This window comes from Nerophis ophidion, linkage group LG23 (assembly GCF_033978795.1).
Source record: "Nerophis ophidion isolate RoL-2023_Sa linkage group LG23, RoL_Noph_v1.0, whole genome shotgun sequence".
In the NCBI taxonomy this organism is placed as follows: Eukaryota; Metazoa; Chordata; class Actinopteri; order Syngnathiformes; family Syngnathidae; genus Nerophis; species Nerophis ophidion.
The window spans coordinates 41044958-41061092 of record NC_084633.1 but is presented as its reverse complement, the minus strand read 5'-3'; the positions used below and the strand labels follow the sequence as shown (position 1 = coordinate 41061092).

At 41.1% G+C, this 16135-nt stretch overlaps 1 protein-coding gene across 1 annotated transcript in view; it reads right to left on the bottom strand.

Annotated features, from left to right (window-relative positions):
• LOC133541303 (meiosis inhibitor protein 1-like) overlaps window positions 1-16135 on the bottom strand; it is a 133858-nt gene that overhangs the window by 40172 nt on the left and 77551 nt on the right. Inside the window, exons 18-22 of the mRNA XM_061884637.1 lie at window positions 11160-11257; window positions 10593-10773; window positions 6782-6932; window positions 3473-3658; window positions 2639-2752 (exon numbers count right to left, since the gene is read on the bottom strand). Of these exons, the coding sequence (XP_061740621.1) occupies window positions 2639-2752; window positions 3473-3658; window positions 6782-6932; window positions 10593-10773; window positions 11160-11257 (730 nt within the window). The remainder of the gene's footprint in view (window positions 1-2638; window positions 2753-3472; window positions 3659-6781; window positions 6933-10592; window positions 10774-11159; window positions 11258-16135) is intronic.

The following is a 16135-nucleotide window of genomic DNA, read 5'->3' as shown; positions in this document are numbered from 1 at the left end:
TCCTGTTGGGTCCTGGGGACCCGGAAGGGTCTCAGTCATCAAAATGTTACAAAGAAGTCATATATTAAAAATCTCTAAAGGACTCAGTGGCCACATGTGTGGACAGCACCTTTTAGCTCTTATTTCCAAAATTGTGTTCACTACTGAATTGGGGTCTTATGGCCACTTATGTGGCCAATTATACTGCCACCTGTTGGTGTCAGAAGAGTATAACATACAATGTAATTTGGAAAAAAAAGTGTGAAAATAAGAATTAGCATGTACAGGAAGTACACGTTTGTGTACTTATGGACCAAGTACCGTATTTTTCAGACTATAAGTTGCAGTTTTTTTCATAGTTTGGCTGGGGGTGTGTCATATACTCCGGAACGACTTGTGTGTGAAATAATTAACACATTACCGTAAAATATCAAATAATATTATTTATCTCATTCGCTGAAGAGACGAAGAAAATGTCAGCAATCGTCACACACACGTCAACCAATAAGAATTCGGCGGGGGAGGGTCATGGCAGATGTGCATTGTGGGTCATGGAATGCTAACTGCTATATGCTACTGCCGTAGCTATTAAAATGGATCATTTTATCGTTGGCGGTAACTTATAAAAAGTGAGAAGGGCTGAACAGAAATGGCAGCGAAAAGGAAATCATGTACTGCAGATTACAAGCTGGACGTAGTGAAATATGCAGCAGAAAAGGACAAGAGGAAGCGGCGCATACCTTTGGAGTTGGCAGAGTTGTTTAGAAGCCACATTGAGGAAGAAGATTTCAAGGGATTTATGGATTAGGAGTGAGAGATAGTTTGGTAAAGGTATAGCATGTTCTATATGTTATAGTTATTTGAATGACTCTTCCCATAATATGTTAGGTTAACATAGCAGTTGGTTATTTATGCCTCATATAACCTACACTTATTCAGCCTGTTCTTCACTATTCTTTATTTATTTTAAATTGACTTTCAAATGTCTATTCTTGGTGCTGGATTTTATCAAATAAATTTCCCCAAAAAATGCGACTTATACTCCAGTGCGACTTATATATATGTTTTTTCCTTCTTTATCATGGATTTTCAGCTGGTGCGATGTATACTCCGGAGCAATTTATAATCCGAAAAATACGGTGTGTGTGTGTATATGTATGTATATATATATATATATATATATATATATATATATATATATATAAATATATATATATATATATATATATATATATAAATATATATATATATATATATATATATCCATCCATCCATCCATATATATATATGTGTATATATATATATATATATATATATATATATATATACACACACACACACACACACACATATATATACATATGTGTATTTATATATACATATATATATATATATATATATATATATATACTGTATATATATATATATATGTGTATTTATATATATATACTGTATATATATATATATATGTGTATTTATATATATAAATAAATGATAAATGGGTTGTACTTGTATAGCGCTTTTCTACCTTCAAGGTACTCAAAGCGCTTTGATACTACTTCCACATTCACCCATTCACACACTGATGGAGGGAGCTGCCATGCAAGGCGCTAACCAGCACCCACCAGGAGCAAGGGTGAAGTGTCTCGCTCAGGACACAACGGACGTGACGAGGTTGGTACTAGGTGGGGATTGAACCAGGGACCCTCGGGTTGCGCACGGCCACTCTCCTACTGCGCCACGCCATATATATATATATATATATATATATATATATATATATATATATATATATATATATATATATTGCATGTACACATTCCGTACAATTGACCACTTAAAGGGTAACACCCCAATAAGTTTTTCAACTTCAACTTTCAACTTGTTTAAGTCGGGGTCCACGTAAATCAATTCATGGTACAAATATACTATCAGCATAATACAGTCATCACAGAAGTTCATCATCAGAGTATATACATTGAATTATTTACATTATTTACAATCCGGAAGGTGAGCTGTGGAGGTGGTTGTTTTAGGTTTGGTTGATATCAGCACTTCCGTCATCAACAATTATATCATCTGAGAAGTGGACATTGAAACAGTGTAGGTCTGACCTGGTAGGATATGTACAGCAAAGAGTGCTGAGTGCCCAGCAGGGAGGTAAGGGCTCCCATTTTTATAGTCTTCGGTATGACCAAGAATCGATTAACGTGGACACCGAGTCAAACAAGTTGAAAAACTTATTGGGGTGTTACCATTTAGTGGTCAATTGTACAGAATATGTACTGTAGTGTGCAATCTACTCATAAAAGTTTCAATCAATCAATGACTCGGCCGGGGTTTGAACTCATGACCCACCCATCTCAGGGCGGACACTCCAACTACTAGGCTCGTGTTTGTGTTGTAGAATATTGGTTGGGAAATAACCCAAATTCAATGGTCCAATCAACGTCACAACCTGACATTGATTAAACGTTGTAAAAAGTATGTTGGTTCAACGTCATGTTTGAGTGTCTCCATGTCAGGACCTCATTCAACAAGTTATCAATGTTGTTTCAATGTCTTGAGTCTGCTGGGACACTGTGTGTTTTCCTACTGGAAACATCAAATCAAAACATAGTTGTGTGTTCAAGTCATAACGATACAAGCTTATTCTCACCAGGAGGGTCAGGATGATAGCTGGGTACTTCTTTATCACAGACAGAAGCTCCAAAATGTCTTTGTCTGTCTCTCCATCACCTGCTTGTAGTTTGTCTTTCACATGAGTGTCTGTCTATTGAAAGAACAAAACAGGAAGGAGTATGATTACAATAAACAACACTGCATTTATTTTGGAAGAAGGAAGAACAAATGAAACGTTTTTCTAGGGCAGGGGTCGGCAACCCAAAATGTTGAAAGAGCCATATTAGACCAAAAATACAAAAACAAATCTGTCTGGAGCCAGAAATCTTTTTTTAAAGCCAAATCACATACAGATAGTGTGTCATGAGATATAAATTGAATTAGGAGGACTTAAAGGAAACCAAATGAGCTCAAATATAGCTACAAATGAGGCATAATGATGCAATATGTACATACAGCTAGCCTAAATAGCATGTTAGCATCGATTAGCTTGCAGTGACCAAATATGTCTGATTAGCACTCCACACAAGTCAATAACGTCAACAAAACATGTAAACAAACTAGGGTGAGTTCAAGGACCGCAGAAATTAGTAGGACAAAACGGCGCTCGCCATATACTTGATTCAGTGAAGCATGTTTAATATAAACAGTGTGCTTTATGACAATTAGGGAGCTCTGTGTCATGTCTGTCCTACTACAGAAACTATATTAAAACAAAAAATATATCATTTCCTTTCATCTTTTTCCATTTTTCATACATTTTTGAAAAAGCTCCAGAGAGCCACTAGGGCGGCGCTAAAGAGCTGCATGCGGCTCTAGAGCTGCGGGTTGCCGACCCTCGTTCTAGGGGAACAAAAGAGTTGCTTTTCACCTTGGTTAGGTCTGCATCTGGGTACTGTGCCTGCTCTGTCAACCATAGTTCCAAAATCTGGCCTCCAAAGGTCTTCTCAAGCAGCGGATGGCTACAAATGAAGCTGAGGAGGGCAGGATGGTGAGTGTAGAGGGATGAGAAGCTCTGGCAGGAGGAGAGTGCCATGCTGATGCACTTTAAAGGAACCTTGAGTAGGTTGGCAAAGAAGCAAAGGAAACATTTAAAAAAGTAACTCCTCCTGTTTCAGTTCCTACCAATGTAAGAAGACAATTCTCCTTATCTTCCTCAAGGATTGTGTTTTGTAGTCTAACAACAATATAAAAACCCCGTTTCCATATGAGTTGGGAAATTGTGTTAGATGTAAATATAAACAGAATACAATGATTTGCAAATTCTTTTCAACCCATATTCAGTTGAATATGCTACAAAGACAACATATTTGATGTTCAAACTGATAAACATGTTTTTTTGTGCAAATAATCATTAACTTTAGAATTTGACGCCAGCAACACGTGACAAAGACGTTGGGAAAGGTGGCAATAAATACTGATAAAGTTGAGGAATGCTCATCAAACACTTATTTGGAACATCCCACAGGTGTGCAGGCTAATTGGGAACAGGTGGGTGCCATGATTGGCTATAAAAACAGCTTCCCAAAAAATGCTCAGTCTTTCACAAGACAGGACGGGGCGAGGTACACCCCTTTGTCCACAACTGTGTGAGCAAATAGTCAAACAGTTTAAGAACAACCTTTCTCAAAGTGCAATTGCAAGAAATTTAGGGATTTCAACATCTACACTCCATAATATCATCAAAAGGTTCAGAGAATCTGGAGAAATCACTCCACGTAAGCGGCATGGCCGGAAACCAACATTGAATGACCGTGACCTTCCATCCCTCAGACGGCACTGTATCAAAAATCAACACCAATCTCTAAAGAATGTCAACACATGGGCTCAAGAACACTTCAGAAAACCACTGTCACTAAATACAGTTGGTCGCTACATCTGTAAGTGCAAGTTAAAGCTTTACTATGCAAAGCGAAAGCCATTTATCAACAACATCCAGAAACGCCGCCGGTTTCTCTGGGCCAGAGATCTTCTAAGATGGACTGATGCAAAGTGGAAAAGTGTTCTGTGGTCTGACAAGTCCACATTTCAAATTGTTTTTGGAAATATTCCACATCATGTCAGCCGGACCAAAGGGGAAACGAACCATCCAGACTGTTATCGACGCAAAGTTGAAAAGCCAGCATGTGTGATGGTATGGGGGTGCATTAGTGCCCAAGGCATGGGTAACTTACACATCTGGGAATGCACCATTAATGCTGAATGGTCCATACAGGTTTTGGAGCTACATATGTTGTCATCCAAGCAACGTTATCATGGACGCCCCTGCTTATTTCAGCAAGACAATGCCAAGCCACATTCAGCACGTGTTACAACAGCGTGGCTTCATAAAAAAAAAAGAGTGCGGGTACTTTCCTGGCCCGCCTGCAGTCCAGACCTGTCTCCCATGGAAAATGTATGAAGCGTAAAATACGACAGCGGAGATCCCGGACTGTTGAAGGACTGAAGCTCTACATAAAACAAGAATGGGAAAGAATTCCACTTTCAAAGCTTCAACAATTAGTTTCCTCAGTTCCCAAACGTTTATTGAGTGTTGTTCAAAGAAAATGTGATGTAACAGTGGTGAACATGCCCTTTCCCAACTACTTTGGCACGTGTTGCAGTCATGAAATTCTAAGTTACAGTAATTATTATTTGCAAAAAAAAAAATTTAAGTTAATCAGTTTGAACATCTTTGTAGTGCATTCAACTGAATATGGGTTGAAAAGGATTTGCAAATCATTGTATTCCGTTTATATTTACATCTAACACAATTTCTGGAGACATATGGAAATGGGGTTTGTAGCATGCTATTTGAAAGATCAAGCCCTACATGTGACTCGTGCAAACCGATTGATGGATGTTCTGCATCACTCTGATATCAGCGTTTTGAATTCGCTAACGCTGATGTAAATTAGAGTTATTGCTTCAAATAATCAATTTATTTCTAATATTTTTTGTGGACCCCCAACCCATGGCACTTAGAACCTAGTTTGAGTATCCCTGCACTAAGGGACATACCGTATTTCCTTGAATTGCCGCCGGGGCGCTAATTGATTTAAAACCTCTTCTCACTCCGGCGCTTACCAAAGGCATGCACTAAATTTAGGCCTGCGCTTATATATTTGAGTGTGATGTAAGGAGATCATCCTGAAAAGCACATTTAATAAAAAAAAATGTTACTATGGTCTTACCTTTACTTATAAATAAAAGTCCATGCGCAGCTCCTTCTGATCAAAAGCATCAATAACTTGTTTATAGAAGTCTTCCTTATCTTTCTTCAGTTTTAAAAGTCTCTCTGTCTCGATGGAGATCTTCCTTTATTACCTCCTGCTTCGATTGAAAGTCCAGTTTAGAAAACGGTTTTATTTTAGATAAGTCCAGTTTAGAAAACGGTTTTATTTTAGATATGTAATCTTCCATGTTAAAAGTGCAAGCGAGAGGAAAAAATAAACGATCGCTGCTCACTCTTGCCGCTTGTTGTCACTTCTTCTGCAGCCGAGTAGTCGCAAGAAGGATCACTAGCGCCCTCTACCACCAGGAGGCGGGAGTCATTTAATGACTCATATTTGACACACGCAGCTACGGTATATTAATAAAACATAGCTGCTTACTGTTCTTTTTAGCATATTCAATAGCTTGGACCTTAAATCCTGCTGAATAGCTCTTAATCTTCTTCCCTTTACGCGATTTCAAATGATTGAAATCAGCCTCCTCCGTTTTGAAAATGATGACAGGTGAAGTGTCACTCGTGACGTGACGAGTTTGACCCGGTGGAAATTCAAAGCATATGCTAATTATTTGGCGAAACGAGTTTGACCCGGCGGAAATTCTAGACATGCGCTAATAAAAATAATATTTTGCGAAACGAGTTTGACCCGGCAGTAATTCTAGGCAGGCGCATACTATATACCCGGCGGCAATTCAAGGAAATACGGTAAGTAGGAGTATAAACAGTTAGCGTAGAATTCATTTAAAATGGTCAGTGTTACAGCATTAAGAACAATTCGCTTTTAGCTGTATAAACACATGTCTTATCCAATCATAAATTGTGTTTGAACCTAAAACATGGAAGGCAATGATGCATGATGATAAGGATTGGCTCACAGTCCGTGGTGAGTTACACAAATGGCTTGTAAAGTCTAACCTGTGAGTGACAAGGTCACTTCATTTGGTTAATGTGTGTTGCCGAGTGAGTTACCCCCTCCAGGGTGATGCCATCGTCCTGTGTCACCGCCAGAAGGTAAAAGGCGGCGCGCAGGACAGAGGTAGGGACAGTACAGTTGCCGTCCTCCTGCACGGAGCGCAATAACCACACCACACTGGAAAACACTGTCTGGTCTGGCAGAAGCCTGGGTCAGACACATAAAAGCAAACATCACAATTGTTAGGAGATGAAAGAAACTGCAAAAACAAATCATACTTCCGACGCATCCTCTTCAAACATAAATACTGACTGTCAAAAACTCACATTTTATTTATATTGCCTGTAATCTGGAATGCCTCAAAGAGCCTCACAATCAGCAACATTCTCTAATCATAAAACCACATCCCGGCAAGGAAAAACTATTTAAAAGCCAGATGGAGATAAAATAAACCATTGAGAAGGGAACGCAGATGTACGAACCAGTGGATGTGAAGTGTGTACTTATTGAATTGTTCAATTCATGTTATTAAATCAAGAGCAAAAGTGGGACTCCAGTCCGTGGGCAAACCAACAGATAGTAAAGGAGGGAGTGTATCTTCTTCAAGGCTCATGCAGTCAGCCATGCAGAGATGCCTAGCTGTGCATGAAGGAGTGGTCCAACGACTTCTCCATCTTGGGTCTCAATTGGGGTCCCACTGTCCACTGTTACGACGATGCCGACTGATATAATCTTGTTATATTTCCATTTGGATGAAAAATTACTCATAAGAAAAAAGGGTGATGGAACCAAGCATTTTCTTGTGTCTTTCTCCCCATTTTCAGGTCTAAACTGGCTGTCAAAGTTCACCAACTTGTTGGATTATATTCAAGTCACAATATGTAAATTGAGTATTGTTGGCAGATTTTGGATGGTTATTCATTTGGTTTTATGGATGGAAAGGAGTACCTCCCATTGACTCCATTATAAGCTGATTTTTATTATCCCAAAGTGCAATTGCAAGAAATTCAGGGATTTCAACATCTACGCTCCATAATATCATCAAAAGGTGAAGAATCTGGAGAAATCACTCCACGTAAGCGGCCTGGCCGGAAAACAACATTGAACGACGGTGACCTTCCATCCCTCAGACGGCACTGTATCAAAAACCGACATCAATCTCTAAAGGATATCACCACATGGGCTCAGGAACACTTTAGAAAACCACTGTCACTAAACATAGTTGGTCGCTACATCTGTAAGTTAAAGTTAAAACTCTATTATGCAAAGCCAAAGCCATTTATCAACAACATCCAGAAACGGCGCCAGCTTCTCTGGGCCCGAGATCATCTAAGATGGACTGATGGTGAGTGGAAAAGTGTTCTGTGGTCTGACGAGTCCACATTTCAAATTGTTTTTGGAAATATTCCACATCGTGTCATCCGGACTAAAGGGGAAGCGAACCATCCAGACTGATATCGACGCAAAGTTCAAAAGCCAACATCTGGGATGGTATGGGGGTGCATTAGTGCCCAGGGCATGGGTAACTTACACATCTGTGAAGATGCTGAAATTAATGCTGAAAGGTACATGCAGGTTTTGGAACAACATATGCTGCCATCTAAGCGCCGTCTTTTTCGTGAACGCCCGTGCTTATTTCAGCAAGACAATGCCAAGCCACATTCAGCACGTGTTACAACAGCGTGGCTTCCTAAAAAAGGAGTGCGGGTACTTTCCTGGCCCGCCTGCAGTCCAGACCTGTCTCCCATGGAAAATGTGTGGCGCATTATGAAGCGTAAAATACGACAGCGGAGACCCCGGACTGTTGAACGACTGAAGCTCTACATAAAACAAGAATGGGAAAGAACTTTGTGGAGAGACACCGCCGACGGGCCGACAACGGGCGGAAAGCAGCAGCGCGGGCCCACCTGGAGGCCAGAAGGCGGGGCATGCGGCGGCAAGAGGAGGCGTGACGCACGCGGAGCGACGCTGCAGCGGCAATCTAATGCAGGTGCGTATACTACACACCGGCTCACGATCTGTCTATCTGCTGTTAGAATATAAAAAGGGCGAGGGAGGAACGACCAAAAAGCAGCACGGAGGAGGAAACATCGGCCAGCCGACCAGAAGCACGACAACCCAAACCACGAGAGCGATGACGCACCCCCGCAGCGGACGCAAGCCCCGGACGCCGAAAGGCGTGCAGCGGCAGCAGACGAGCCGAAGGAGCACACTGAAAAGTCACGCGACCAAAGGGCCAAGTGAAAATAGATTTGTTGAAACAATAAATCAGTGCTGCTATGATGCGTCGTGTGTCAGGTGTCTCCGCAACCCACACGAGGACGGCAGGAAGTCCGTTACAAACTTCACTTTCAAAGCTTCAACAATTAGTTTCCTCAGTTCCCAAACGTTGGAGTGTTGTCAAAAGAAAAGGTGATGTAACACAGTGGTGAACATGCCCTTTCCCAATTACTTTGGCATATGTCGCGAACTGTTACCGGGAGGGTATTCCAGAGTACTGGAGCCCGAACGGAAAATGCTCTATAGCCCGCAGACTTTTTTTGGGCTTTGGGAATCACTAATAAGCCGGAGTCCTTTGAAGGCAGATTTCTTGCCGGGACATATGGTACAATACAATCGGCAAGATAAGATGGAGCTAGACCGTGTAGTATTTTATACGTAAGTAGTAAAACCTTAAAGTCACATCTTAAGTGCACAGGAAGCCAGTGCAGGTGAGCCAGTATAGGTATATATGTATGTATATATGTATGTAAAGGTATATACAGTATAGGTATATATGTATGTATATATGTATATAAAGGTATATACAGTACAGGCGTAATGTGATCAAACTTTCTTGTTCTTGTCAAAAGTCTAGCAGCCGCATTTTGTACCAACTGTAATCTTTTAATGCTAGACATGGGGAGACCCGAAAATAATACGTTACAGTAGTCGAGGCGAGACGTAACAAACGCATGGATGCAATGCCACCTCAGTAGAAGCATTTAAGTCTCACCTTAAAACTCATTTGTATACTCTAGCCTTTAAATAGACTCCCTTTTTAGACCAGTTGATCTGCCGTTTCTTTTCTTTTTCTTCTATGTCCCACTCTCCCGTGTGGAGGAGGTCCGGTCCGATCCGGTGGCCATGTGCTGCTCGCCTGTGTATCGGCTGGGGACATCTCTGCGCTGCTGGTCCGCCTACGCTTGGGATGGTTTCCTGCTGGCTCCGCTGTGAACGGGACTCTCGCTGCTGTGTTGGATCCGCTTTGGACTGGACTCTCGCGACTGTGTTGGATCCATTGTGGATTGAACTTTCACAGTATCATGTTAGATCCGCTCGACATCCATTGCTTTCCTCCTCTCTAAGGTTCTCATAGTCATCATTGTCACCAATGTCCCACGGGGTGTGAGTTTTCCTTGCCCTTATGTGGGCCTACCGAGGATGTCGTGGTGGTTTGTGCAGCCCTTTGAGACACTAGTGATTTAGGGCTATATAAGTAAACATTGATTGATTGATTGATGTTACAGCCATGAAATTCTAAGTTAATTATTATTTGCAAAAAAAAATAAAGTTTATGATTTTGAACATCAAATATGTTGTCTTTGTAGCATCTTCAACTGAATATGGGTTGAAAAGGATTTGCAAATCATTGTATTCTGTTTATATTTACATCTAACACAATTTCCCAGCTCATATGGAAACGGGGTTTGTATTTATCTGTACAGTAATCTATCTATTTATATCTGTACCTTATTGCTCTCTTATCCTGCATTACAACCAGTTAATGCAACAAAATTTCGTTCTTATCTATACTGCAAAGTTGAAATTTGAATGACGATAAAAGGAAGTCTACGTCTAGTCTAAGTGTAAGAAATGTATGTGTACCTGTCTCCTTGCTGCAGGGCGAGATGGAGTATTATCACCAGTAAGTACTGAGTGGCTCTTGGCCCTTCATCATCACTTGGCAGGAGCCCGGGGGACTCGCGCAGCAGAGAGGGCCAGTCTGAGATGCCACAGCACAGAGAGGGAAGGTTGTACTGCAAGAGATTCTCCACCTCCTCTACATCTGGGGGTTGAAATACAACAAGAGCAGATGTTTTCCAGCAGAGCAAAAAAACGTTACTAACCGACATAGAGGCAAATAAATCAATTAATTTATGATTCTGTGAAACCATTTTCTGGGGGGAGACTTATTTCTTTGTGAAATTAGCAGAGTTAGTCAGAAACTTTCCTGGAACTTGATGTTGCCTTCATCTTTGGGTGTGAGTAAGACACTTTATTACAGCAAAGTACAAGCAGATGGCTGCAATATTCCGCACATGTAATATTGTAATTAACCTCCTCATTATCATATGAGAGTACTGCAGACAATGATAAAGTACGTTATTCATTGCTTGGAAGTTGAACTTCGCATTGCGTGTTGTGCTATTTTGTAGTGTGCTGTTTGCCTACCCTGCTGGCGGGCACTAGCGGGAGGGCTTGACTGGGAGAAGAGACACATACTGAGTTTCTGTAGGAAATCACAGCAAGCTGCATTCAAATGTGCGTTTCTGTAAACAACAGAGAGAAAATGAACACTAAAACAAGAGTTTAGAAAGAATACAGGAACACTGCAGAGTGACATTATTACAGAACATGGGCACCTTGTACTGAATTTAAAGGCCTACTGAAATGAGATGTTCTTATTTAAACGGGGATAGCAGATCCATTCTATGTGTCATACTTGATTATTTCGCCACATTGCCATATTTTTGCCGAAAGGATTTAGTAGAGAACATAGACGATAAAGTTCGCAACTTTTGGTCGCTAATAAAAAAGCCTTGCCTGTACCGGAAGTAGCAGACGATGTGCGCGTGACGTCACGGGTTGTGGAGCTCCTCACATCTGAACATTGTTTACAATCATGGCCACCAGCAGCGAGAGCGATTCGGACCGAGAAAGCGACGATTTCCCCATTAATTTGAGCGAGGATGAGGATAGTGAGAGTGAAGGACTAGAGAAAGAAAAAAAAAAAAAAAGGCGAGGGCAGTGGGAGCGATTCAGATGTTATTAGACACATTTACTAGGATACTTCTGGAAAATCCATTATCTGCTTATTGTATTACTAGTGTTTTAGTGAGATTATATGGTACCTGAAAGTCGGAGGGGTAGGGCCACGAGTGTGGTGACCGCCAGTGTCTCCGGTGGGAGGAGGTAAGAGAGTCTGCAGCTGCAGGAGGACGCAAGCTCCGCTCATGTCTACGGTAAGAGCCTACTTATTACCACAATTTTCTCACAGAAACCTGCCGGTTGACATGTGGTCAGGAACCATGTTTGCTTGACCATTCTGTTCCATAGTAAAGCTTCACCTTCAGGAATGTAAACAAGGAAACACCGGCTGTGTTTGTGTTGCTATGTTTCCCACCTCCATTTTTCTTCTTTGACTTCTCCATTATTAATTGAACAAATTGCAAAAGATTAAACAAAACAGATGTCCAGAATACTGTGTAATTATGCGATTAAAGCAGACTACTTATAGTTTGGATCAGGCTGGAAAAAAATGTCCACTACATTCCGAGACGTGACGCGCACGCGTCATCATACCGACGTTTTCAACCGGATACTTCGCACGAAATTTAAAACTGCAATTTAGTAAACTAAAAAGGCCGTATTGGCTCATTGATGTATAAACTATCAGACTGCGTGGTCGGTAGTAGTGGCTTTCAGTAGGCCTTTACAGTTCCAGTAAAGTGATTTATGACACCGAAAGACTTACAAAGTATGCGAGTAAATAGATGATCAAAATAGTATCAAATTCACAGAGATTCCCGAGTCATTTTGAAAGATAATGAAGAAGCCAGACATGTCATCGCATGAAAACGTAGAGGAGGAACCACAGATCCCTTCATCACCAACAACTATGCTAACCATGCAGACTTTATGAGAACCAACAAAGATCACTTTGGCCAAAATTGTGATCCAGAACCTTATCTTGTTGATCCTGAATATAAGGAGGATGATCTACAAGTTTTAGAAGCTCTGCTAAACAGATCCAGCTTTAGTCAACCACTAAGCATCATGTAAAGTTAAAAAAGGCTCCAAAAAAGCGCACCCCGTGGTTTACAGAAGAAACTAGAGCTCAGAAATTATTATGTAGAAAGCTGGAACGCAAATGGCGCACGACTAAACTTGAGGTGCACCATCAAGCATGGAGTGATGGTTTAATAACTTATAAATGCATGCTTACCTTAGCTAAAGCTAAATATTACTCAAATCTCATCCACCAGAATAAAAACGATCCTAAATTTTTGTTTAGTACGGTAGCATCGCTAACCCAACAAGGGACTCCTTCCAGTAGCTCCACCCACTCAGCTGATGACTTTATGCAATTCTTTAGTAAGAAAATTGAAGTCATTAGAAAGGAGATTAAAGACAATGCGTCCCAGCTACAACGGGGTTCTATTAACACTGACACGATTGTATATACGACGGATACTGCCCTCCAAAATAGTTTCTCTCGTTTTGAGGAAATAACATTAGAGGAATTGTTACGTGTAAATGGAATAAAACAAACAACATGTTTACTTGACCCTCTTCCTGGGAAACTGATCAAGGAGCTCTTTGTATTATTAGGTCCATCAGTGCTAAATATTATAAACTTATCACTTTCCTCGGGCACTGTTCCCCTAGCATTCAAAAAAGCGGTTATTCATCCTCTTCTTAAAAGACCTAACCTCGATCCTGACCTCATGGTAAACTACCGACCGGTGTCTCACCTTCCCTTTATTTCAAAAATCCTTGAAAAAATTGTTGCGGAACAGTTAAATGAACACTTAGCGTCTAACAATCCTATGTGAAACCTTTCAATCCGGTTTCAGGGCAAATCACTCCACGGAGACAGCCCTCGCAAAAATGACTAATGATCTATTGCTAACGATGGATTCTGATGCGTCATCTATGTTGCTGCTCCTCGATCTTAGCGCTGCTTTCGATACTGTCGATCATAATATTTTATTAGAACGTATCAAAACACGAATTGGTATGTCAGACTTAGTTTAACTCTTATCTTACTGATAGGATGCAGTGTGTCTCCCATAACAATGTGACCTCGGACTACGTTAAGGTAACGTGTGGAGTTCCCCAGGGTTCGGTCCTTGGCCCTGCACTCTTCAGCATCTACATGCTGCCGCTAGGTGACATCATACGCAAATACGGTGTTAGCTTTCACTGTTATGCTGATGACACCCAACTCTACATGCCCCTAAAGCTGACCAACACGCCGGATTGTAGTCAGCTGGAGGCGTGTCTTAATGAAATTAAACAATGGATGTCCGCTAACTTTTTGCAACTCAACGCCAAAAAAACGGAAATGCTGATTATCGGCCCTGCTAGACACCAAACTCTATTTAATAATACAACTCTAACATTTGACAACCAAACAATTCAACAAGGCGACACGGTAAAGAATCTGGGTATTATCTTCCACCCAACTCTCTCCTTTGAGGCACACATTAAAAGCGTTACTAAAACGGCCTTCTCCGTAGTATCGCTAAAATTCGCTCCATTCTGTCCACTAAAGACGCTGAGATCATTATCCATGCGTTTGTTACGTCTCGCCTCGACTACTGTAACGTATTATTTTCGGGTCTCCCCATGTCTAGCATTAAAAGATTACAGTTGGTACAAAATGCGGCTGCTAGACTTTTGACAAGAACAAGAAAGTTTGATCACATTACACCTGTACTGGCTCACCTGCACTGGCTTCCTGTGCACTTAAGATGTGACTTTAAGGTTTTACTACTTACGTATAAAATACTACACGGTCTAGCTCCATCCTATCTTGCCGATTGTATTGTACCATATGTCCCGGCAAGAAATCTGCGTTCAAAGAACTCCGGCTTATTAGTGATTCCCAAAGCCCAAAAAAAGTCTGCGGGCTATAGAGCGTTTTCCGTTCGGGCTCCAGTACTCTGGAATGCCCTCCCGGTAAAAGTTTGAGATGCCACCTCAGTAGAAGCATTTAAGTCTCACCTTAAAACTCATTTGTATACTCTAGCCTTTAAATAGACTCCCTTTTTAGACCAGTTGATCTGCCGTTTCTTTTCTTTTTCTTCTATGTCCCACTCTCCTTTGTGGGAGGGGTCCGGTCCGATCCGGTGGCCATGTACTGCTTGCCTGTGTATCGGCTGGGGACATCTCTGCACTGCTGATCCGCCTCCGCTTGGGATGGTTTCCTGCTGGCTCCGCTGTGAACGGGACTCTCGCTGCTGTGTTGGATCCGCTTTGGACTGGACTCTCGCGACTGTGTTGGATCCATTATGGATTGAACTTTCACAGTATCATGTTAGACCCGCTCGACATCCATTGCTTTCCTCCTCTCCAAGGTTCTCATGGTCATCATTGTCACCGACGTCCCACTGAGTCATTATTGTCACCGACGTCCCACTGGGTGTGAGTTTTCCTTGCCCTTATGTGGGCCTACCGAGGATGTCGTAGTGGTTTGTGCAGCCCTTTGAGACACTAGTGATTTAGAGCTATATAAGTAAACATTGATTGATTGATGTAGCAATGTTGCTAAGTGCTACACAAAATATACTAACTACAAACATAATAAAATAATAGCTTACTGTACGATGTCTCCTGATAGAATGTCCATATCTTCCCGTTTAGTTAAATAATTAATCAAGATGCACAGAAAGGGTTAAAAAGGAAAATTCTACCTGCAGACACCATCTTCGGTTGTGTGTTTGTCTCCATTGAATGTCACAGATGAACAACTTCTAGACTAAATCCTCCCATTATACAGATAAGAGACATGATTTATAATCTAGAATAATTTTGACAAGACGCGATGATGCGAGAGCAGCAGGACACGGCTGCCAAGCTCACAGTAAAGCACCAGAGGACTACTTAGCTGTGTGCTATCAATCCCACGCTAAAAAAGTTTGTCTGTGTTAGTGCTTATAATAACAACATTGCTAATATTTAGTCAATATTCAGGTCACGACATATATACACAGTATTGTTGGTGGGTTTTGGATGGTTATTTAGAGGGTTTTGTGGGCAAAATAGAGAGCCCCCATTGACTACATTGGCAGCAAACCTTTTAAGTATTTCATTATTTGACTTAGAATGCATAAAAAAAAGAAAAATGTGTTCCTGTCTCATGTAGGGTTTGTGAATGATTAACAGAACATCTGTCTAATTTTTACATATTTCCAGTATGTCAATCTACAGAAATAGCCTAAGGTATTCGGCGCGTAATATGCAAAATGGCTGACTGAATTAGTGGCATTTTATGATGTTTAGATAGTATTTTCACATACTTTGCAGGTTATAAATAGGATTGGAACTTGTTTATTGAATACAATGAGAAATTAAAGCTGCAAGTAGCGATGGACCGGACCGCTTTGGCTGCTGCCCCCGCGACCCAAGCCCGGATAAGCGTT